Raw genomic sequence first — 26,418 nt, 5'->3', positions numbered from 1 at the left:
AGCAATTGAAATCTTTGAAATTTCAATCGGTTTGGAAACCATTTGTTCTTGAAATTTTTCATTTCTAAAGCACCATTGGAATGTAAAATTAAAAAAATTTTCAAAACCGTTTTCTGTGAAATTTTCAACATTTTAAAATAAAATGTTGATTTCCAAAACACAAATACCGATAGGTTTTCTTGAAACATTTTTCTAAAAAAATGTCACTCATTTCGCAATTTCTAAGCCTATTCCGATAATGGCGTAACTATTTTTTTCCTTCGAAATTTTAATTGGATGAAAAAAATAACAAATCTTGTCCAACTCAACACCGGGAACTCTGCGTCAAATCAAATGCATTATTCAAAAAGGTAACAATTTATATAAGTCGATTCGAAACGAGCAACCGATCGAACACGAGCAGCGTATATTATAAGTAAAGTAGACATATCGCTAATTAGCTGCATAGGTGCCAAAAACCAAAGAATAAAAAACTCGAGAAAAACGGCTTCAAAGTTTTCATTTTACATTCGCTCCCATAGACAATGAAGACAACGTTTATTCTAATGAACTTTGGTTATTCGATAGAGCTATGGAATTTTTTACACAACCTAGAACTAAAATTTTTATTTATTTTTTTTTGTTTATGACCTTTATTAAATTTATCTGCCCTTTAAACACAAATTGTGTTCTAAAAAATGTGTTTGAAGGGCAGATGAATTCCGAAAGCTACTTTAGAAAATGGCATTAAGAGTGCTTCAGTTTTACCTACTAGTTCAACTAGTTTCAGAATGAGTAACATTTTAAAACTTAAAAGCCTAAAATATGTTCCGACCTTTTATTGTGCGCTTTATAGCTCGTTCAATGTAAATCATTTTTGACACGTATTGACCTTCTATCAAGTATTTAGTTCGATAACCGTTCATTATCTATTGGAGCTGCGTAGCAACCTGCTTAGTGCACAACTAGTAGATTTGACTACAGGGATATATATATGTATGTACATACCTACATATTTATTACTTAGTAAGAGTTCAGTCCAAAAAGAAGCCCGAGGGCTATGGCTGATTGTCTGCTGAACAACTTAACTGTCTAACTTCCTAGCTTACATATATACATACATACATATACAAACACTAAATGATTGCCGCACTGTCTGCTTGGCGGAGTACCGCTTAGAAATGCACATACATACGTACATACATACACACTTTTTTTTTACGTATAAAGAGGCAATAACATTGCTGACTCATAATGTTTGCCAATGCACTGAAGTGCTGAGCATTAATGGCCTCAAAAGTACATACATAAATACAATTGCTTGGCTAAATCTACGAGTTCATTGAATTCGCTATTACTGTTGCTGTTAATGGTGTGACTATTTATGCTATGGTCGAAGCTTTTTCACAAACAAAACATTTTTTTCTTAATTCTTTTTTTTTAGTTTTTCGAGGCAAGACAATTATGAGTTTGCATTTGTAAGAAACCAAACGAAAAAAATTACTGCCTGATTTGCGTATAATGCCAGCTAGAGTAAGGAAAATTAGGTGGTTTGAAAATTACTTAGATATACATACATACATATAGTTAAAAAAAGAGTGTAAAAAACCATGCGAAAATACTCGTAGCAACACACTATTACAAGTTTATGGGTTTGACTTCATATCGAATCGGACGATTGTTCTTGTTGATTAGGCTATGTATGTATGTATGTAGGTAGCAGTGGCTAGGCTTATGCACACAAAAGAAAAAAAAACTCCGCTTAATGAGCGCATAATAAGTCAATTCACATTAATTGCCGCGGTGACGTGGAAAAATTCGCTTTCACACGACTTTTTCTTATTGTGAACTATTTGCTATCGCTTGGCGAAAAATAAATAATACGAATACGAATAATGAGCAAAAACAACGAGTAGAAAAATAATTACTAATCGATGATTAAGCGCCGGTAAAAAGTCTCAAAGCCGGCTGTAAAAGGAAGTGTTACGGTGCGCATGCGCGACTGACTGATTGACTTACTGGATTTTGTTACTCACACTCAGCCGTCGTGTAAATATGTACATCGGAAGTAAATATTGAATACATACATACCTACTACATATATGTATATTTGTATGAATACTTAAGTTTGTTGGTGATTAGTAATGGTAGGGGCCAGTGTCGAAATGGTGGGAGGCAACTGCCGTGGCGCGTAATGGAATTTTCGGTATGCGCATGCCATTGATATTTGTCACTTTTAGTTTGTGAGTTTTTTTAGGTACCTAAATAATATGTGGACATGTTTCCAAGTATACATATGTATATGACATCGTGTTCTATGCGTAATTGCGCGCGATGCGTGATTAAGTTACCTTAAAATGTCGCAACGTTAAATGTCAGTCATCACGACGACACTGGTGAGCGCCACAGTCGCTGGTGGATGACGCAAAGTTTGGCTGGCAGCTGACTGGCTGCTGCAGCTGTTGCACCAACAACACAATGGATGACGCGTTGCAATATTGTTGTAATCTACATACTAGAATACTGCGCATTTCAGTTTCGATTTCGTGAATTCAATTTAAGTGTTCTGTTTTTTTTTTGTCTCATCTTATTTTGTTGTGTTTGTTTGTTTGTTTTTAATTGAGCGTGATGATTAAGAATATTTTGGGAATGACTCTTAGCACAAGCTATTTGTCACTAGCAGCTGCAACATATCAGAAATGCATACATACATACATATGTAGGTATACCGATGAGCTGTTTGCGCTTTAAAGATATGCTAAGTATACGTACATGTACATATGTATGTGCATACATATCTACGGTATTCAGAAGTCAGTTTGTAAATATTTATGTACGATTGCGCTTTGTGCCGCATTCTTGTCGATTGCAAGCAGCAGGTCGCGCTGCTACTTTGACCGACTGACGCATAAAGAAAGGCATTCATCCGCAGCAGCTGGCAGTCTGTGGTGAGGATGTGCGCGCTGTATCACGCGCAACAAGCCAGACAACGAGCATGACACAGTCACGCACTTTCTGCTGCTGCCGTTTTTGTTCCATTTTCCTACTTTAAGTAATACACAGGCAATATTTTAGTTTTATTGCCGCCAGTTTATGTCGAGTCAGTCGATGTCCTTCAGCTGCGTACAGATAGCGCCATTTACACGTCATACACGTCTCTGGCGACGCTTGCTTACGCTCGAACAAAACAATGCGTAACTTTTGTGGCTTATTTTGCTGCGACTTTTTATGTTTATTTTGAGCTGCGTGATTTTTAAGAATTGTTTTATTTAGTTTTTCACATTTAAATTTAATGTCGCAGGCGACGATGGTGACTCATAATTTGGCTTAATTGTGCTTTATTCTTAATTTATTGCTATTTTTGTAAGCGCGCTTCTACTTCTACTTCATCTCCTTTGCTGTTTCACAATAAACGCCATAAAAAAAAAAATAAAATAAAAACAAAATAAAGCATTTAATCTGCGTTAACTCAATGGCCTCAGTGATTTACTTTTACCGTGTGAGTAATGGTCACCACCTCCTCGTTTGCACACTTCTCAAAGTACTCTCAGGTTTTTGTTTGCTTTTTATTCTCGCTTATTTGTTTATTCAAACTCTATACATGTTTTTGTTGTTATTTTTGCCTTTTCGCTTTGCATAAGTCATGGTCGAAACGCGTTTTGGCAGCAGCTTAATTTTGGCTCTGCCGCCGTTCTTCGCGCCGTTTGGCTGTCTCAGCACAACATCGAGATGCAAAGCGGCAATAAATATGGTAAGAAAGACAAGGAAACAAACGGTGATTGTGAAGAGAAGATTGTCTGAAAATCAACAGCCATGATGCAATGAGTTTTGCGAAGCAGGTGGAAGTTGATGTATGTATGTATTCATCTATACACATATACATATATGAATGTGTGTATCTGTGTAAGTATGTATATATCCCCTGCAAAAATCGCGACTTCCCCATGCATGTAAAGAGTACTCCCTAAGGGCCAAGGGTTACTCCAAAATTAACCACAATTCATATAAAAAAAGTGGTCCAATTAACATTGCAATGTCCTAGGGCAGGACCATATACTCACGGTGACCATGCGTCCTCTTTTTTGACCCATTGTCCTGGTAATTTATTTATTTTATACGGCACGCTAAATGTTCTGTATTTCTCTTCGACCACTAAACAGCTCATTAAAATGGCATGCCTATGAACGAGTTTTAAGTAATGTTGGTATATATGATCGTAATTTTCTCCATAAACAGTTATTATTTTCTAATCTGAATGCCTGTGATTCGAATCGAGGATAACATACAGTGACTAAAATAAAAATTAGCACTCGACATTTTAGTAAGTTTTGAATATTTTTCCTTAGTTTATTTAGTACTTCTTATTTATGAAAGTAAACTCTTTTCCTAACAAAAATCATAAAAAATCAAATTACCAACTTTGTGCAAAAAAACTATTAAAATTAATTCTGCTATGTTTCGCTTACTCTGTACGAAAAATGGGTAACACCGTCAAAAAAAAAAAAAAAATAATGTCAAAAACTAATGGTAAGCCTTAGCGACTTAATATTGCGCTTTATTGTACTAAAATTTAACAAATTTTTCGGGATAAAAATCTCGAGAAAATTATCCTACAGATTTTTGATTTTACTAAAAGGATACTGTTTCAGGGCTAATAAATACAACTAGGTTCATTGAAGAAGGCTTTAAGATCTGTAAGCAATAAAAATAAAAATTCTGCTGGGAGCTAAAAAATAACAGCGAGCATCTCTATACGTTTACCTACAGCCAGACATGCCATTGTGTGTATTCAAATGCTCAACATTTTGTTAAAAGACGAGCAGTGATCGGGTAACAATAAGCTGCTGCACAGACACGAGTTGGTCCGCTACAGCATTATAGAGGACCACTTTTGTAAGTACTCCAATGTACCACACATAGACTACATGGTACAAAAATTTTTGCAGGGTCAGCATGAAGGTAAATGACAAGATGTGTGAAGAGACGCCGAAGCGATGGTCAACAGCAGGTAAATTTACAGAAAATCAAGGTGACGTACAGAAAACGCGAAAAAAGATTTGGTCTCATCTACACAAACATATCGCATACGTTTTTCAAGAGTACACAAATTCTAAATTTTAACTTTTCGAGAAAAAGAATCATCAATTACACTAATGCGTTTTTAGCAGAAAATTAAAAAAAAATATATAATTCTGCAGCTTTTGCTGGAAGATACTTCTATGAAGTAGGAAAATTTTCTTTCAAGTGTTTCATTTTCATGACGTTCCATGTTCGTTAAAGTCCTGATGCAAACCGTAACCATGCATCAACGAGGAACTAGTCCCGTTAGTACGCCCCCAGCAAATATTGCAGGAAACATCCTCGCTGACGTTACAGACTTGACTTAGTGGACAATAGTCGTGTCCGAATCGATACAAGCACATATGTATGTATGTATATGCGGAAGACAGCGAGACGTTTCAGAAACTACATACATTAAATGAAAGTTCACACCAGCAGGCCTACGATTTACCCTTTTTTCTATTTTGAGGATCTAATTAAAAAGCAGGGACCGGGAACGTGTTTTCATTTAGTTCTGTAAAAGAACAAAATGTTATGTTGAGAGTGGCCCCGTAAAAGAATCAAACGGGAACAAAAGTATTGAGAACAGTTTGAACGGGAACAAAATGAGAACAAAGGGTTTCGGACAACTTTCCTAAACGTTATCAAAGAGAACAAAACTCTCAAGAAGCACAGAATTAGAACGAAACGTTTTCAATGAGAACGGAAGTATCGATAACGTTTTCAAGAAGGTTCAAATAAGAACAGAAGTATCGAGAACGTTTTCAAGAAGGTTCAAATAAGAACAAAAGTCTGGGGAACGTTCTGTTAGAACAAAAAGAGAACAACCGTTTTGAGAACATAACGTTAAGAATGAAATGTGCGTCTGCGTGTTGGAACGAAAAGTCGTTTCAGTGGGGAACGTGACTGTTAATCAATCATTTGAACTTTCCGATCGTTTATCATTAGGACGAACTGCTCATTTATGGAACAATTTTTCATTTTCTGTGCAAGAAGAGTTAGTCTTTCGTTGGCATAATTTGCATAATTTTCTTTCAGCTCTTTTTTGATTAATTTTATTATTCAAACACTTCGAACAAATCGAACGCTACGAGAAAAATGCAGTTCTCGCTTCCATTCTACGGGAATAGTTCACAGAAGATTTGTTCCCGTTTTGTTCTCTGTCAGGAAGTTCCAACAACTTTAGTTCCCAAATTATTCTTCGAGAGAAAGTTCTTTAGAATTTTGTTCCCGTTTTGCTCTTTGCCAGAACGTTCCGGAGATTTTTGTTCCCATTTTGTTCTCTTAGAAATATTTTCGAAAGTACTATTCGGGAACGCTCCACAGGATTTCGCTGTTAGTTAATTTCCGTTGAAAGCGTTTTCACTAGTTTTGTTCTTTCTTTCACTCTTTTTAAAACACTCCCGAAGATCTTGTGCTCATTTCACTTTGGGTGTTTAAGCGTTCTTGGGAACAAAACTACGAGAACGAAAAGTTAGTTTCGATCTCTGTTCTCTGTCCCTGGTAAAATGCTCGAAATTCTTACGAAAGTTTGTTGTTTTTTTGTTTTAATTGCACAATATTTAAACCTAAAGAATGAGCTATATTTTTATTAAAAAATAACTAAAATTAAAATATAAATAAATTTTGAAAACTTGTCGCTATGTGGTGCGACTATTCTCAAAACGCCAGTGAAAAAGTGCAACCGGACCCCATCATTCATAATGTTCCATAGCGAAGTTTCAAGGACCGACCCTTGTGGAACTCCTGCTCTTGTTTCATAGAATTTCCTTTCTTCCTCCAAAAAATACGCTGACAATCGTCCGCTGACGGGACTATGAGTGTCTTAAAGAGATTGACAGGACTAACGATTGTGTACACCTGTTTTGCTGATAATATGAAGACGTCTTTTATTTCTTTAGAACAAATGTTATTAATATATGTATGTATGTAGATATGCTTGGTGATAAAAATTAAACCTAATAAATTTTATAATTCCACCGCTGGAGAAAAGGTTTTCCAACTCAAAGGCACATTTTAATAACTATTTATTACAGCAATTTCGATCCACAATGGAAACAAATATCTGCCACTGTACATCAGTTATAATTAACGAGCCTTTGACCATTAAAACCAATTTTAGTTACTGCTTTTAAAGCTTAAACAGCGTTGAAAAATACGTAAGGTAGTAAGGCTTGCAGAATGATAAGTGGCGATTAACAAAGCAAAATGAAAAAAAAAGAAAACGCAATAAAAGCTATTAAAAACAACATAAACATTAAAAAATCGCCAGCATTGCAAGTGATTCATGCCAAATTTGTGAGGACGCCGACGACACCGTCACCGCCACCATCAAAGTTCAAGTGCGCGCCAACTCAAACGAACTTTAAGTGCAAACTTCACTCGAGTGGACTGAACTCAAATCAAGTAAATTATCAGAAAATAATAATATGTAAGTAATAAAAACTACGCCTCTGTCATGAGGACTTGCGCGCATGCGCAGCAGTGGCACCCCCACCGCCAGCGGTAGGCCAGCGAGAGGCGGCAGTCAATTGCCATTAGCAGCAATGGCCCTGCTTTGTCATCCAGTCGGCTGTGACCAAAGTGCACTGCCAATTGGAAATGATCGATTTTTGGCGTTTTGCCGCTTTGGACAAACAACAAAAATTTTCCTTTGAAACGTGTATGCGCAAGCTGTTGTTGTTATATTACGTTGATTGACCTTCAACTTGTGCAGTCAGGCAGCTGATTGGATCATTTGTGTGGAAAAAATAAATGAATATTGAATGGAATGCATGCAAAGCTTTACATACGAGTACAATTAAGTTGAAAAAAAAAAATGAAATGTATAAAATATAAAAATAATTAGAATTCATATTTTGTACACTTCAGCGAGTCATCATCGCTGCGGCATTGGCAGTAATTAGATAATCAAGATTTCAAAAGAATTATTTGAAGGGAAATCCATTAAGTTAAAGTAACTGCGGGTGTATGTGTGTATTTCGCATAAAAGTTAAATAAAAGCTTTCAAGTTTTAATGCAACAAAAAACAACCGCGAAATTAAATAAACCTTCACTTTCATGTACATATTGCGGGTGGATGGTGGTGACTTTGTTGCTATTGGCTGTGGTGACTCATCGGCAATGAAACGCGGGAGCGCACGCCTTTATAGGGAGCGCCTGCGCGCACGCTACCGAATCAAGCGCACATACACATACACGAACGTGTAAAACGGTTACTTTATTTTACTGAATGACTGACTGCTTGACAGCTTGATCGTTTGCACGCTTGAATGGCTGGCTGGCTGGCTGGCTGGTTGGCTGGTTGGCTTGCTGTCTTAATGGATGGATTCCCGTGAGTTGTCAACAGCGCGTACTATGTACATACATACGTACATGTGTATAACAATAATAACAACAACTTCTCTGTGATCTCATGCAAATGTAAACAAAAACTGCAAATTCAACAAATTCGCTATAAAATTTAATGAATCTCGTGTGCTGTCTATCTGTCACCTCAATTCCCCGTCCATTCCACTGGCCATCTTTGAATTGCTTGTTTGGCTCTCTACCCCGGAACATCAGGGTGATTTATGCGAAACAAAACGTTGCAGTGTCAAGCTGCTGGAGTGGAATTTTTACAAGCTTAGATACGCATCTGTATGTACATATTTATGACTTATAAGAAATTGTTTATATTTTAAATTGTTGAAGCATGAGTTGTGCATCTGCTTGTGCGTATACATATGTATGTAACTATATGTACATATGTATGCATGTATCTATACACAATATTTATGTATGCCCATTTATATGTATTTACTATGTACATATGTATGTACTTATGTGGGTGAGGATTGGCGTAAGTAAGCAATCAATGCGGTCCATGAGAAGCGCTGACTAAAGGCCACATACATTGTTTGTGCATATGTATATACGTACAAAAAAACAAAAGATATTTAAATTTTCTGTGGCCATTTACTGATATCACACATTCCTTTGCTTTCTTAAAATATTTTTGGATTTTGAACATCCACCTCCCAACGTCTATTTTTAGCGCAATGACAAATGTGTGAAAAATATGTGCATTATACATATGTGCATTAGGATGGAGCTAAAAATGCATACGAAACGTAAAGTCGAAATTTGAATGCTCTCACCCCTAGGATCGTTTTATATCGGAAAGTAATATAACCCTATGTATTTTTTATTTTGAAATAAAAAAATTATTTAGAGGTCGCTCAAAGCGCTCAAAGTATTTTTTATGCATTTTATATGGGAAAAACAACTTTTCGTCGAAATGGTAGAGAATTCTTGGAAATCAGAATCTTTCGATAGGAAAACTTTAGTTTCTCTTCAGGACATTTCCAGTAATAATAGCCAATTGTTTTTTTTAACCATTTTACATAGCAACTATATATTATAGTTTCGCCAAAAACCCTAGAAAATACAATGGGGCGACCAATAAAAAATTATCTTCTTCTTAATTGGCGCTGTAATCGCCTAAGCGATTTTGGCCGAGTTCAACAAAGCACACCAGTCGTTTCCTTTCTGTGCCAACTGACGCCAATTGGAAATGCCAAGTGAAGCCAAGTCCTTTTCCACCTGCTAAAAAATCGTAAGTATTAAGAAATTGTTAAATAAACAATTTGGTATTATTATTGGAAATGTCCTGGAGAGAACCAGAGGCGATCGAAAAATATTGATTTTTAAAAATTGTTTTTTCCGATATAAAATACATACATGGAAAACTTTGAGCGCTTTGAGCGACCTCTAAATACTTTATACTATAGGACAATCCTTGGGTTGAGGGAATTAAAATCCGACTTTACTTTTTTTGGACCACCCTCATGTACATTTGTATGTACGTGCGAATATATAAAAATTTGCATAGTTAAACACATCTCCACATTTGTACATATGTATATACACGATCACGCTACAAACTCTTTTGCTGCTTGCTTGCTCCAAAAACCGCTTTCTGATATCGCAATTTATGAAAGGCAAAATATTTGAAAACAAATTCTTCTAATCATGTTTTTATTTATAACGATTTTCCAATTAGGAGTACTATGGCGATTTCATCATCTTCTATGTTTAGTTCGTTATACTATTTTCGCAAGACTATTATAAATAAATAGCAAATAGCATTCTTACTACGATTAGACTTGCACGTAGAACCTACAACAAAAATAAATAAATTATAAATGATAAAAAAGCAATGCAGTAATCGCAATATGCGTAAACAGTACTAACACCCCGATTCACTTAAATAGGCACATTTTTCTCTTCAATATCGAAGCTTATATCTGGACTTGTGGGTTTAACTTTAATCTCATTTTGAAAAATGGAATAAACACTTTGAACCTTTAATTTGGTCACCGACAATCGATTGTGGTGCCAAATAAGAAAAATAAGAAGTATTCACCACTAACAAACCCGTGTTCGATAAACTGCACTTTTTAACTTCCTTTCAAATTTCAGGACTTTTTAATTCCCGTCTAAATTTCAGGGCTTTGCGATAAGTATTAAAACAATTCCCCGCTACCTATTTTTTATTTTTGCATATTTTTTTTCCAATTACATGTAAAATTAAAGTTTTTCGCCGGAGCAAACTATCGCTTTCAAGTCGTCTTTCCCAGATATGTAAGACAGCTGCCAGAAATATTTGAATTTTTTCCACTACAAACCCAAGCTAACTTTTTTCATTTCTTGCAGGTAAAAGGGCAACTAATTGACTCACTCATTCCATGCTAAAATTGGAAACGTCCTTTAAATGCTTAAGTAGAATCTAATAACTTTGCTATGCGCCTATTAAAGTAATAATGAAATAAATCTGCTTCGACGCCCACACGTCCAGATATAACCCCTTGAAGGAAAAATGTGGCTTTTCATATGAATCGTGGTGTATTTAAGTAAAAAGCGATTTTGTATGTTTTCAAAATATTTTTGTTGTTTTTTATCTTATCTGAAGTCGAGCACCTTTGCTGCTAAATATTCGCCTATAATTGTATTTGAAGAAAGTGCTAAGTAATAAAAATAATTAATATTTGTGGGAAATATATGCTGGAACGTAAATACGTTTATTTCAGGCTGGTATATACATGCACATTAGGGTGGCTCTTATATGGAACTTTGATAATTTTTTATGAGCTTACCTCTAGTCGCTACTTCATTTCCCACAACTCGCGTGTGGCGTAGCTAAATGCTATTGAATACAGCAAAGGTCGCTTGGGTTCTCAAAGTAATCAAGGATTAGAGGTGATTTTACCTCAAAGAAGAAGAGTGCCGCCTGGCCGTCGCTGGGGATTAACATTCTCTCATTACGGTAGTTTCGACGTAAGCTAAACTCTGCACACAGACTTATTGCGAAGGCCTATACTTGGAACATTTTCGGAAACTTCCCCAAAGGCATAGATAATTTATTCCAGGGCCATAGAAACCAATGGCTTCTGGTGTTTATGTGCCATTTGTGTACCACTGCATAATGCTTGCCTGTACATATCCCTTTAAAACTGTCTTGCTACAGGCCACTTTGCTGCAAAGCACTTTTAATTTCATCCCTGGAGAGTAAGGCTATTGAGAGCTGTGACCCTATCTTTTTATGTTCCTGGACTCTAGAACTTTTCCTCTGGCAAAACCGTCTCTGCAGGAGTACGGAAATAATTCCCAAATGTTAAATCCAACTACCCTATTTAAACAGTTTCTACTTCTGTATATTTATGTAAATCCAGCAAAAGAAAAATTTGTTTTCTAAATTATTTCATAAACTCTTTGACTTTTAAATCCGTCTTTCCTACTTCCTAGTAGAACTGAATACCAGAAAGCTAATTTTTTCATAGATCACAACCAAGACAGATTAGGTCCCAATACGATGAGGGATGAGCGCAGGAAAGGAGCAATTCGAATGAGAGAACAGCAAAGCACCCTTGAACTCTGAAAACCCAAAAGATTAATGAGGGGCACAATCATAAGAGATATAGCCAAGAGTTAAGTCATTTTCAGCTTTTGATTGCCTTGCATACTTGAAAATTTTGAATACACTTCGGGCTAAATTTTCATTAAACTTTTTTCGCAACTATTGTTGGGCATTGGTTATGTTTATGTGTGTTCAATGCCTGACCCAGTGCGACTAATTCTAAATAAAGACGAATAGAAGATATTTCTTTCCCTTCAAGACTACTAAATACAATCCACATTTTTTTTAGAATTTAACATTTTATATTTTAAATTCTACCTTTACTAGCAAGTATTTAATCAGCGTGAATGCACTAAAATATTGTTAAAATCATTTCTTCCTTATCAATATACTTACATACATAAACAAGGCAAAATTGTTCTCCAAACAGCTGCTTAACCAGTTCTCGTTGATATTTACTTGCTTGTCTGCTCTATTGAACTTTTCAAGATCTTTGAAATGAAATTTTACTTTGAAGTGCTTATCATCCTATGAAATTCTTCGTTTTTCTTATTTTCTTTAACTCTACTTTCAACAAGTATCTATCTAATCTTCGTTATTTTCACAGTATGCAGCTTATCTTGTTGTCATAAAGATTGAATATAAAATGCCTTGCCAGATATTTTGTAAACTGCGTCTTCTTCGTAAGCAAAGTTTTGATGTCAACGGGGCATAAAAAAGTAAGTTTCTTCCACTCTGATACGCCAGTTAATGAACCAACTGCGAACAGCTAAAGTTATAAGAGTAAAAATAGCAGGGAAAAAATAAAAGAAAAACAATGCTGAACAAAAGTCAGTAAGCCATTGACTTTGGGTATAATAGATATGGAAAAGAGTTCGCACTAAATGCCATTGAGAAGCAGCTTTTCAAATACATGTCCCCAAAAAATTTACAAAAGTTTAAGCCCTGATCTGACGAAATTTTCTAGGTCAAGAGCCAGATAGATAGATTCGAGGTATTGCACGCAAAACACTGGGGAACACTGCACACAATTCGTCATTCAGATTTTTTTTTTGTTAACGCAAAGCAACTGTCCACAATGGAAATAGCGGAAACAGGTGGGCAGTGTGAAGTCAAAAATGGAAGGCACAAATAGGGAAAAGAGAAGCTACGCAGTGTAGTAAGTGTATATCTACATACATACATACATACATACATAAAAAGAAAGATGCTAAAATATGAATAACAAAAGTAAATCAACTAATGATAGGCTCGCGGAGTAAAAACGGGCCCGCAGAGAATCTACGTAGGTACGTAATTACGCATTTCGTTTGGTATTGCTGTAGAGGAGAATACTTTATGAATGTACATATATGTATAAGTAGAAATGTACGCACTAAGTAATTACGTGCGAACAAGCAAATGTGTAGTGAAAATAAATCTGTTTTCACACCAAGGCTAATGTGTTCGGCTTAAGCAAAATGCATGAATGGATAAACGTAAAGAAAAAAAAAACAGTGAAATGTTAAGTGAATGAGTCGACAAATGACAATTGAAAGTATCACATAATTACATACATATGTATGTATGTATATAGAAATGAATAAAAAAAAAAATACAGTTAAAAAAACAGTTAATGAAAATATGAATACGAATAATGACGTTTATGTGAGAATAATGCGTTTCAAGTTAAAATGGGCTTCTTATTGCTCATTAGCATACATTTTGGGGGAATTGAATATAAGTACGATTTTTTTGCAAAAGGTATGAGAAAAATAAAATGGAAGCTATACATTAGGCATATGCCTAATGTGTTTTTGGTCGAAAATGGTGGTTCACCTATCTTAGAAAATGAATTATCTTCAGTTTTGTATAAAGTGCATAATTCCATTGCGAAATTGTGTTTAAATGAAAACTTAAAAAAGATATACTAAAAAAAAGTAAAAACAACTCATGCTCATATACCCGCAGTTGCGTATGTAACGGATACGCCCTGTAGCACCATACGAAGTCAGCTAAAAAGTTTACTCGCGCGCCTTAACTTAAAAGCTATATGGTTTAGAAGTGATTAAATATTGGCGTTGAGGATTTTTACACAGTATTCCTTATGCATATATGTATATATTTCTTTCTTTATGTATGTATATAACAATTTTAGATTGAATTTCGAGTGCACCAATAAAAATTGTAAAAATGGAATTTTAGTTTCGCTAGTCATAGTCATCGTTTACTCAATGTAATTTTTTTTCATTTCATTATTACACTAGATTCATTCGTTCGGAAAGCAGATCGTTGCCATTGTTTAATATTAACATTTTGAAGTCACTAAAATTATTTAAATTTAAAAAACTTCGAAATGCTGCAATTTTTTTTAAGAATTTCTATACCAAAGTTCGGTTAACTCGAAATCCGCATACAATCCTGCAAAGCCTCTACAGCAAGCCAATTTGTAAAAAATATCATGTCGCATCAGCTTAAAATCTTAAAACTAAATTCCATAAAAGTTGACACAATTGTCGAAGGTCTATGAAATGACAAGCGAATTGAGGCATTATACTATTGTACCATTTACTTTCGACTTCTACAGGTCTATTCTGCACGTTACCGACGATTTTGTAACCGGAAAATTGTATTCCCAAAAAATTTTACCATTTCTTGTCACCGCGATGCTAGATACGTTGGTAATTGCCGTTAAGGTATTCAGTAATTTAGCTACGAAGAATTGTGGAAATTTTGGCATTGCATATTTCACGCGGCACTAATTTGTTACCAGCTTATGATATGGTAACGAAGTTTACCGGTTACAAGAGTACACCGAATGCGAAAGGGGTTTAAAAATTAAGAGGAACTTAATTTACCGGTTACAAAATTTTTATTACCAGCGCTTAATAATTAATTGAATGAATAAAGTTCTGGAAGTCGAAAGTGTCATATAATATATGACATATATACTTCAAATCGAAAAATACTCGGTATTTATTGAAGACAAAATTAGTAGGAATTTACGTCCAGTGAAAAAACATAAATTTTATTTGTAGTCTGTAAGAATTTTTTGTTCAAAGACTATATCGCCGGCTGAGTGGAAGGAAGATCGACATATCTCGGCAGCCGGTTCGAAAACGCTCTATCTCAGAGGAACGCCCTACTTCAAAATTTCGTTGCGGCACGCCCTACCTCAGAATTCGGTTCTCAAACGAAAATACATTGAAAATGTGCTGTGATACGGCAACTGAGATAGGGGGTTCTTCAACCAAATTCTGAGATAGAGTGTTTTTCAATAAAATTCTGAAATAGGCTGCCGAGATAGGTCTTCAACTCAGCCATCGATATACAATATTAAATAAAAAAATATATATAAATGCATAAGTAAATAAATAAATATTGTTTTTGTATGTACATACATATATGTATGTGCCATATAATATTTTCATTAAGGACATATCTACGCATCAATGCAAAAGGCCTCATTTGACATTTCTTCAGGAACTCATTTTTTTTTTAATATAGGTACATACAGTCAGTCAATAAAGTTATTTTTCTTCAAGCAAATTCTGAAATAAGGCGAACTGGTTGTCGCGATAAGTCGATCTTCCCCTCAGCCATCGATATACAATATTAAATAAATAAATATTGTTTTTGTATGTATGTATATGTATGTGCCATATAATATTTTCATTATGAACATATCTCTATCATCAATGCAAAATGCCTTATTTGACATTTCTTGAGGAACTAATTTTTTTAAATATAGGTACATATATGTATGGATGAATGAAAAGTCGATATCCCCAGCCACTGAAAATCCATAAAAACTATTAAATATGTACATAGATACCACTCAAATAAATTAAAAATAAAAGAAATTAGAAAATATTCAAAGTAGCACGGACGAGTTAAAAAGTCAGGACCTACATACAAACATACATGCATATGTATGTACCCGTGTGTATGTGTGTATATACAGTCACGTACGTATGTTTGCATTATCTCTAACTACAAATACGCGCACCTAACGCTGCGTTTACATAAGACAATTTGAGACAAGACAATTGAGAATGTGTATTAGTTTTCAAATTGTTGTGTAAAGTAGGCGTCCAGACAATTATAAAGACAATACATTTTTCAGCGACCGCCGCATGCGTTTGACATTGACGCTTAGAATTCAAAGTTCATAAAATTTTTTTACATTTTCATGCGCGGCTATGAAGGTGCTGTTATACATTTTTGTATATTCAATTTTTCTGTCAAACGCACACATACATACGTATGTATACGCATGCTATGGAGGTCCGCTTTTAGTGTCGTTTGGCGTAAATTTCATATTATTTACTAAAATATCCACACACAAACCACTTTTTTATAATTCTGCGATTTCTTGCGATTTTGTCTAGTCTGTTTTTTTTTCAAGTTAACCAATTTACTGTCCAATTCATTGTCTTCGAAAAATCAAAGAGCGTGACGAAGATAATGAGAGAAGTTTGAATGCATTAGTGGAAAAGTTTGATCGTATTGCTATTGTCTTCGCAAAATTGTCTCATGTAAACGTCGTGTAAGTGCCAAGAAGATAAACACAACACCATTGTAAACAATGTACGAATGTAGTTGCAGAACTGTGCATACAAACATATTTATATACATACTTATAAACATTTATATTTACTCGCACAACGATTGCTTCAGAAATTTCATGGCATAGAAATTAAATGGATGATGAGTCATGGTAAGCCGGCAGTGCGCTAGCTTGTATATATGTGTGAATGTATTAGCAGGCAGCCATTGAGGCAGCCAGTTAGTCAAACAGCCAGTCAGTCATTCATACAGCCAAATAGTCGAACAAGTAAACAACCAGTGTGAGTTGTTGTTATTTGTATGGCTTATATGCATGTATGTACATATGTATAGGTAGTATAGCAGGCATTCACAGGCAGGGAAGTCGCCACAGCCAGTCAGCTCAGTCACCCATTGCTTTTGTTGATTCTTTACTTATGATCGTTGTTGTCATCTTGTTATTGTTGCTTGGGGATTGTAGCTGGCTGTTGCTTCAGCAAATAGCAGGCCGCATCGGGCCGGGCTGCCGGGCTGGGTAAAGTGTAGAGAGAGCTAGCGAAATGTTTGCCCATACAGTCAAATCTCCTAGATACGTCGCGGTTAGCTATCAGTGTTGCCGCTTTTGAAATTTTAACCAAAATTGGTGCTTTTCTTTATTTATAAAGTTTGGTAATTTATTTTCCAATTTGGTAACTTTTTGGTAACTCGATTCGGTCTTAAATGTCAAATAGGCCAATACTAGTCCTGATTCCACATTAGTAAGTGGCCCGTTAGCATTTCCTTTTATAGAAATACCAGGTAATCCTGAAAGTTTCGCAAGTGAAAGTTGTTTCGATATGTATGTTTGCACAGTTCTGTACGTAAAATAAGTTTGGTAATTTTTTGTTGAATTTGGTAACTTTTTTCGGTGATTTTTGTCAAAAATAAACAAAATTGTGTGGCAACACTCTTTGCTACTAGCGCCGCTATTTACATACATACATATGTACATAAATTTGTGTAGATAGCTGTGTGCTCGTATTTATGCGCATATTTACTAGATATTACCGTGTGTTGTTAGCTTTTTAAAAATTCTCTTGCTTTCATTAATTTTTATTTTCTTTCTTCTACATATTTTAACTTACATACAAACATAGTACTATACATACCCGTAGTTTATAGCACTTAAAAGGCACAAAAGTACTATGAAGTGTAAGTAGAAGAAGAAGCAGTAGGGTAATTGTAGAAATAAACATACATAGAGATGGGCTGACGTCGATGACGATTATGGCACTGGTGTGATTTTGGTAGGAAGGTAGCGGGGTAATGCAGAAGAAAGGTAGAGTGGTTGTAGGCAAGTGTTGGTGTGGAAATGAGTCTGTATGTATGCGAGTGTAGAGTATGCACAAAAGTAAGAAGGGACGTTTGTTTGCTGGGTGGCGGTGGGCCTGATGGGTTGGTAGTATGCAGTAAGGTCGGCTAGCAGGCTGGCAGTGAATGGGATTATAATGGTTTCGTGCCGTGTGCGAATTTTACTGTTTTCTTGTTTTTTGGTTTTTGCTCTTCTATTTTTCTTTGACAAAAATGCCTACATTTCAAACGTAAGTATTTGCATGTGTGTGTATGTATGTAGGTATGTACATTTACTTGATTTGTAGCAATCTTTAGAGTATGTATTTTCAATTAATCTACACATTAATGGTAGTATCTTATAAGGCCTTGTATGTGGTATGACTGGTTTCGTAATTGGGGAAGAGAAACACGCATGCCTAGATAAATATATTGAGGGTAAAAGGACGGAGAATTTGTATGGAATGAAGCTGCATTTTATGAAAAAGCCGTAGAAATAGACACATACATACATATATATACATACATACATATCTACCAGCATATCTCAAAAATTAACGGAATTTTTTATTAACTTGAAACTTGCACTAGAATTTAATGGGCTACAAAACTACATACCATTATTATTTTTTTTTTTAATTCTGATTAAAAAGTTTGAAACTTGGGTTTAAATTTGCCAAATTTTTATAATTTTTGTACAAAATATAAAATCTAAATTTATATGGTATTTGTTGTATAGCCAGTTAGAATTTTATAAGATAACAATAAACATTAGATAAACAAAAGACGAACAGCCAAAACTGGGCAAAATATCGCACTCCGATTATTTTGTGGAAAACTGTACATAAACATGTCGTTCTTTAAAGTACAAAACCGTGTATCGTCGATCTGCAAAACCGCGTAACTGACATTTTTTGGAAAAATTAGATTTGCTCTTGGCCCAAGCCTTATCCATTCATGCTGAAATATACTAGCCAGAGTTTTAAAAGTTGGCAAGCTCCAAGTGAAAGAACTGCTCTATTGTGAATTATTGATGGGAAAGTGCTTAGGAAAATTTTTATTTCCTTATATAATTGTTTAATATTATAAGTACTTAAGTGTAGGTACTTATTACGCAAACACCTCGCAAAATTACTAATTTCTATAGGTTTTTGTATATAAAAGAAATTAACTCGATTTTCGGAATCACCGAGCATTTCTACATGCGAATTGGATAGAGGCGTCTGGAGAACAAAAACAACCCTGAAGTTTGTGATCTAGTGTTATAGTATAGAAACAAATAAGACTAATGCTTTGGCTTGATGCATTTCTGAACACAGTCATAACAACAGGGTTGATTTAGAAGCTAAAAGAAGTTTTTATCCGAGCTGAGTGTTTTTTGCCGCTTGTTTTCTAAGAAGCGAATCTAAAGACGGCGAAAGTTTCCTCTTGTGGTTTATCATATAAGTAGTGATGTTTTTCCATAAGTACTATAACATTATAATATGATTTTTGAAACTTCCAGAATTATAGCAGCAATACTAAGATATCCTTGACAGTTTAGCATCAGAGCATTTTTTTCCAAACAACGACGCGCATTAAATACTGAACATTTTCGTTATGCAGCCAAAATTTTCCTATCGCATGTTCTGAATAAATGCTTAATTATACAACTCCGTTATAAATTGTAGTATCGAATGCATTAAAAATTATAGTTGAATGGTAAAAGTATAATTAGAAAAGCGCACGCAAAAAAAAAGGTTCAAACACAAAACCTACACCTGCGTCTAATGCATTTCCAAGAGCCATGCACACCTGTCATTAGCAGCTCGCCGATGGAAAATTGGTAATAACTAATGAGAAGTACAAGGAAAAAGGAAATGAAAATGAAAAAGGACACTCATGTTCCAAATTATTATTAAAAAAATGGGTAAAAAAACTATACAAGTTGAGTAAGACCAATTTAGTTGGCATAGAAAATGATAGAAAAAAATAAAAAAAAACCATAACAAATGTACATATTAGAAAAGGTTAGAAGGTAGAAAAGGTAACATGAAAAAACTAGTTAAGCCCGATAGTATGTCGACAAATTGACTAAGGAGAAACACCCCACAAGAACTAATGGCTAGAGGCACTAATGGTCGCAGGCGTAGGATTATGTAAAACCACCAAACAAACCCAAAAAATAACAAGTTAAATAAATAACGCCAAAATGCTAAAAGCAAATCGCAAAGAGCAAACAAGTCGTTGGAAAGGCGACCAAATAGGCTGTTAAGAAAACTGGCCGGTCGAAGGTACAGAATAGTCGCGGTGGACTGGAAACTACTAAAATATCACCACGTATACATACATATCTGCGTGTCAACAATTTAGCCTCAAGGTAGTTTAGTTTTGCACGGTCGTTGTCCCGCCAAAAAGATGGAATATATGTATGTATGTACAAAAAATAATATTCGTTTAGTTTTATTTATAAATACGTGGAAAATCTGTACCTATGGGCGAAGCAGTAAAAGTTAGGAAAGAATGTTCGCCGTCATGCTATTGCTACTACATACTCGGCATTCGCTTAAAAATAGAACAACAGAAAATATCTAAGGAAGCGAGAGGCAACCCGAAGCACACTACCTACCAGTCTTGTTGATGGCGGGGGTGGTGGTAGAAGTGCAGCAGGGCTGGGGGCTGCTTGCCGCAAGGCAGACAAACAAATAAACAAAAACGAGAAGACGGGGGTGTAAGGGTGGGGGAAAGAGGAAAGAGGGAAATGGACGAACGGACGTGCTTTTCAGTGTGCGGCGCAATAAAGCGAAAATAAACAAAATCGATGACAGCCGAAGGCAAATGAAGGCGACGAAGGTGGTAAGCGCTTGTTGTTGGCCACAAAGGAATAAAACAAATAAAGTAAAAAGAAAGGGGTGCATTGGGGTGATGGTGGTGATGGTGGTGATGGTGATGTATGCATATATGTATGTGTGCACATAGCACGGCGATGAGTCACCATCAATGCCATCGCCTTCGCTAACGCGGTCCTCATTATTATTAGCATCAACATCAGCACCAATGTGAGGATGAACAAAAATAATGCCACCACCGTCTGACTTACGTACGTAAATACATACCAAATATGAGATGAATGTACATATGTATGTATGTACATATAAAATCAGCAAAAGCGGAATCGCTTCTCGTGGTAACGTGTTCTATAATTACGATTTCACTTTCTCTAGGTCTTCCTGGTAGGTTAGCTTATGCCCTTATATAGACCGAAAAGGTAAATAGTGTAAACCACCATGGAAACGCATTGGAACGATGCTGAAGGCATCATCATCCTCAATGCACTTCTAGTAATTTTAATGCGGTGCTGAGTTTTTTTCTTTGCCATAATCAAAACAAATATTGCAATGAAATTACCTTAAGAATACAATTTGGAATCAGACATTTACATATAACGTTACCCCATATTTGTCCTGCAGGGTTGCCTAGTTGCTCTTATGGCGCGGGCAGTTAATACTACCATGTATGTATGCCCATGGAAGCCTCTCCAACGCAATTGTCGGCGAGGACAAAAGTGTGTACGTGACGTAAGACGATGAATCTTATGGTGGCGAACAAAACAACAATTACATGTACAGCAATAACAAACAAACAGAGGAAACACAAATTGAAACAAACTTGTAAAGCAAACATAGCGGCAAAGCAGAAGAAAGGCAACAACCCCTCTGGTTGATTTCGCTGCGTGAGAGCGAAAAAAAGTGTGTGAGCGAGTGAGTGAGCGTGCCAGACCGAAGATGACTAATCATTGTGTGTAAACAAATACCAAATAGGAAATGGGTATGCTGCTCCCACCACAAGGTGTAAGGGGCAAGCGTGAATGGATGTGGAAAGCATTGCTTGTGAAAGAGGGGACAATAGTGGGGGAGGCAAGGTGAACGGAAAAAAGTTGGTCACCAAAGTGAATTCGTTTGTACGCAGGAAGGACGTTTGTGGTTATCGTTGATTGAACAGCTAAGGGGATGCCTGATGGGCTACGCTTTCATGCGTCGATGCGTCATCGCAACAGAAGGTATGCGATTGATGAATGTGAAAAGGAAGTTGAAAACTCCAACTCGTGAAAGGGCGACTAAGAAGTGTTGCAGACAGAGGAAATGCTTAAGTGGGTACATATGTATGGAAACGTAGAAATATCAGACTGCACTCAGTCAGCAGCAGGAAAATGTTATAAGTAAAAGGAGGGAAAACGCGCAACAGCCCCTAAAATATAAAACTGCAATAAAAATTAAATACCAACAAAAGTTTTCAAAAACTATCGCTCTATGTATGTATGTATGTATATAAGTGAACAGCAGTTTGTGCGCCGTCTGCCGCCGTGATGAAGTAATACACGCGTAAGAACGTATTGAGTCACTTTTTGCCAGCGCGCGTTTCTTGCCGTCACCTGCCGTCGTTTCGTGTGGCAGACACCAATCCAGCCAAACAGGCAAACATACAGACATTTTACTAACCTTTCGCAGCCATTTCGTCGCTTTGGGACGGATTGCTAGCCTGTATGTATGTATGAATATGCAATGGCAAGTGCGCCTGATGCAGCCTGGAGGGTCGACCGGATGGCAAATTTACAAGTATATGTATGGTACATACATACAGCCAACAATGTAACTCTGTGCTTATGTTAGTGTCACTAGGAGCCATACTGTCTGTGGCGAATGGCATAAACCCGACTGAGTGCAGCGATGGCAACAATGCTTGCGACAGGCGGCGGCTAACGCGATGCGCAGAGGCTCCCATTTTATTGGTTGCATGGTTGGATGGTCATTCAAATTGTAGACAGTTGCTTTTATTGTTGTTTGTTGTGGGAATGACAAAATGACAATAAACACATGAAACAATAACAATAACAATACAAATAAAAAGTTGCTATAACTTTTGCTAGCTCAATGCAAATGTTGCTAATTAAATAAAATTGAAGGCTTCGTCGTTTTGACGAACTGCTGACGACTTTTGAATGTTGGGCGAAAAGGCCAGAGCGCTAAATGTAATGCAAAGGCAAGCGAAAATCGTGCACTGTGGAAGGTGGCGGAAGACGCATTCAGCCGTTGCACACTTAGTAAGCAACGGAAGAATATACATACATATACGGCTATTGTAAAAATATATATTTTTTCCTCTTCCACTTGCGTGAAAGTAAGTAATTAAATAATAACTGTATGCACGTGTAACGGCTAAAAAGCAAAAATATCCGCGAAACCGCTTTGTTGGAAAAATTAAAAAGAAAGAAAAGCTAGCAATTGACGTCAACTGTGGCCCAAGAACAACAAACAATATGGGTATTTAAATTTAGCTACAAGAAAATAGCACACACGAAAAGAAAATACATGCGAGTCAGCACTATGGGAATGTTGTCTTCTTTTTTTTTTTTGTTTTAATCCCGCGGGTGTGTAGGCACGCGGGGGCTACACTAGACAAGCGGACAAGGCTTCGCAAGTGTCAACGACATGTGGAAATTGATAAATTTGCTTAAAGCTGTGGAAAATTATTTTTTAAATAAAAGCATTAAAAAGTATGTTAAACTAAATGAATTGGATTTACACGATTTGTGTATAGCAAGAAGGATCAGAGTCGCTCAAGAGCACGTATGAATAATCATGCCGCTACATTTGTGGTTGCATATAAACTCAAATGTATGTATATACGACGATTACGAGCGAGCTACATTTAAAAAATGTGTTTTTTTTACGAATTATTTTTGTAGATTATAATGAAAAAATATTTTTCTAGGTTCTTAAGTGACCAGATGGCACTGTTAAATTATAATTACAACTTTTTTACAAATGTGAAATTTTCTCTGCCTTTCATAAAAATTTTAAAATAAATATGTAACTAAAATTTTTGTTAACATTTTTACTTACTTTAGCAACCTAGAGTTTTCATATTCTTTGAATCAGTAAATATATTAAAGCAATTTCATGTTTCCTATTAAAAATCTTTAAATTTGCGTAATTTTATTATTAAAAATTTTAAGTTTTTAAAATTGTTACATAAAATTTAATTTTAACTAACATACATACTATATACATTTCCCTTTTAAATTTCTTTTTATGTAACTAAATTTTTTTAGATAAACAAATTGTTTAAGTAAAAAATAAAATATATGTATGTATATCTGACTGAATAATGCATATATTTTAAGTTTTATTTTCAACAAAAATAATTTTGTAAGTTTGTTTATTTAACTAACAAAAATAATTTAAGTTTGTTAAAAAAAAGTTTTAGTTTAATTTCTTTCATTTACAAAAAAAAACATAAATTTTGAATTTAAAAGTATGTATGTATGTATGTATGTACATTGTACACACATATGTTTATCTAGTTTTTATTTCAATTAAAAAATTTCATTAAACTCTTTTAAAAAGATTTTTTCAATGAAAATATTGACCCCTTCACGCGAAATTATCGTATGTACAATTTTTTTCGAACGATTATTGGTGTCATACGCCTAACGCCATTACCATTACCGTAAGTGTTTATTGAGATTTGGCTTTCGCTATATAGCTCTGAGATTTTAGTTTTCAACTCGTTTTTTTCCTCGGTGCTAGATATATTTTGGACGCAAGGTGATATACATAAGTATACATACATTATTGAGCGTCAGAGAGAGCTTTCACTAGGTATGCGTCCAAATCAGTGATGCACAGAGAGAGCTTTTACTCTGTGCGCGTTCATATAAAATCTACAGAGAGCTTTTGAAAGCTTCTCCCGCAGGATATGATTTGCTTCTGGCTGATATAGCTATTTATGCAGATGTTGGCATAATTATGCAGAGAAAATCAATGATATAGTCACAAACTTTGCGCACCTGGACTGAACCTGGACTGGAGGCAAACCAGTCCGCGATTTGTATTCACTCATTTTGTTATTTTTATATCATTACTAATTACTCACCAATAAAATCGTAGGCTTCCTGAAAATATTGTTTTATATTTTGATGTGGTGTATCACTGGCAGGTATTTGTTTATATTTAAGTCCCGGCGTTGGTCCTGAGCTGGGTGCTTGGCAGGTAACATTCAAAACAGCATTGGCGCCGACACTACTCGGATCGCTGGCATCTTTGCCATTGCCTAATAGTAAATGGGGAAAAACTGGTGACGCGGGATGAGTTTCTATATCTGTAAAGAAAGAAAAAAAAAGTATTAATATTTGCTAACTACCAAAATTATGCAATAAGTGCGTAAATGTTCTCAAATACAGGAGAGAGTAACAACTCAAAGTAGTAATACATAAAAATATTTATTTAGTAAATATGACTAATGCTCGATATATATTTGAATTCCAAAAAGGATAACTAATGTATATATTATTATAGTTAATAAATATATTTTAGAATGTACATATTTAGAAAGTATCGGCTTTCTCCTGGAAATTTAATTTATAATCTTACAACTCGAAAGCTAGAAATTCGGATTTACATGGCTTTTCACCGTATCATTTTGTTGCGGGTTATAAAACCGGTTCACATACTACCAAGAGATACTTTATTTTATTGAAGAACTGTTTCAAAAAATAACTGTACTGTAACAAAATGTGTGGTTTTTTAATGGAGATACTGCGAAACAAAATTTTTTCGCAGAAATATAGTTTTTTTTTGTTCGAAAAAGATACGAGCGTTAAGTATAACTGATGAATATAGAGAATATAAAATTACTTATAATGTATTTAAATACCTATATGATAAATCTCTGAAAACTTCTTAATTGTATATAACAGCAAAAGGAAATTACTGCGACGCAATTGAGTAACTCATTCAATAAAAATTTATTCGAAAAAAAAAAATTAATTATCTGTAAAAAATAGCTTGTTGATGAATGATCTTATTACTGAAAACTATGCAAAGAGGTATTATTCATTTGTACACACATACATACATATCATGAACTAAGTTATATAAAAATAAGCGAGCGAATGTGGTTTACGCCGCACGCGCCCAATTTAGCGCTGCTGAACTAATAAGACTTATTGATACAATTATTATGCGCTCATCCGTTCGTAATACTTAAACCGCTCCGCCCACGTACAAATGAATTTACAATCAAATTTACTTTGATCCAAATATACATGTCTAGTACGTCTGTACATAAATAACACATCTATGGGTATGTTTGTTTGCCCTCAATTACATTTTTACGTTCTAAATATTTTTTATCGGACCTTAAGAGCCGAAATACAGCAACGATCAGCTGTGCTTATTCTTACTTTTATTTCTGTTTATTTGCAGCATACCAGCAGTATAGGGGGAAAAAAATTACTTAATACGGGTACTTCATTTTTATAAATAAGTTTTCATCACTGCTGTAAATTATTGTATATGTCTAACGCTTCAGCTAGAAAACTGACCACATTCAAGCCCTCTGATGCCTTTTTGTTGATCGTATAAAACGTGCGTGTACATACATATGTACATACACACATAACGTACTAAATATGTAGTATGTATATTCAACCGCCCATGTTGTTCACTTTTATACGAGAAAAAAAGGAAATTTTTGTAAATTCAATTTAGCACAAATGTGTGCGATCGTTTGTCAAGATTTGTGAATATGTCGAGCTTTTTATTGCTTTTTGTTTTTCTTGTTATTGCTATTATTTCGTTAAT

General features: G+C 35.2%; 1 protein-coding gene across 1 annotated transcript in view; it reads right to left on the bottom strand.

Annotated features, from left to right (window-relative positions):
• The window catches only part of LOC118737602 (dual specificity protein phosphatase 15), an 84,311-nt gene that overhangs the window by 12,177 nt on the left and 45,716 nt on the right, over window positions 1-26,418 (bottom strand). Inside the window, exon 3 of the mRNA XM_036468211.1 lies at window positions 24,710-24,934. Coding sequence (XP_036324104.1) covers window positions 24,710-24,934 — 225 coding nt within the window. The remainder of the gene's footprint in view (window positions 1-24,709; window positions 24,935-26,418) is intronic.

The sequence above is a fragment of the Rhagoletis pomonella genome, unplaced genomic scaffold (genome assembly GCF_013731165.1).
Source record: "Rhagoletis pomonella isolate Grant_MI unplaced genomic scaffold, Rhpom_1.0 Rhpom_scaffold_00004, whole genome shotgun sequence".
NCBI classification, from domain to species: Eukaryota; Metazoa; Arthropoda; class Insecta; order Diptera; family Tephritidae; genus Rhagoletis; species Rhagoletis pomonella.
Note: the sequence above shows the minus strand (reverse complement) of the source record. Positions and strands in the feature narration are given on the sequence as shown.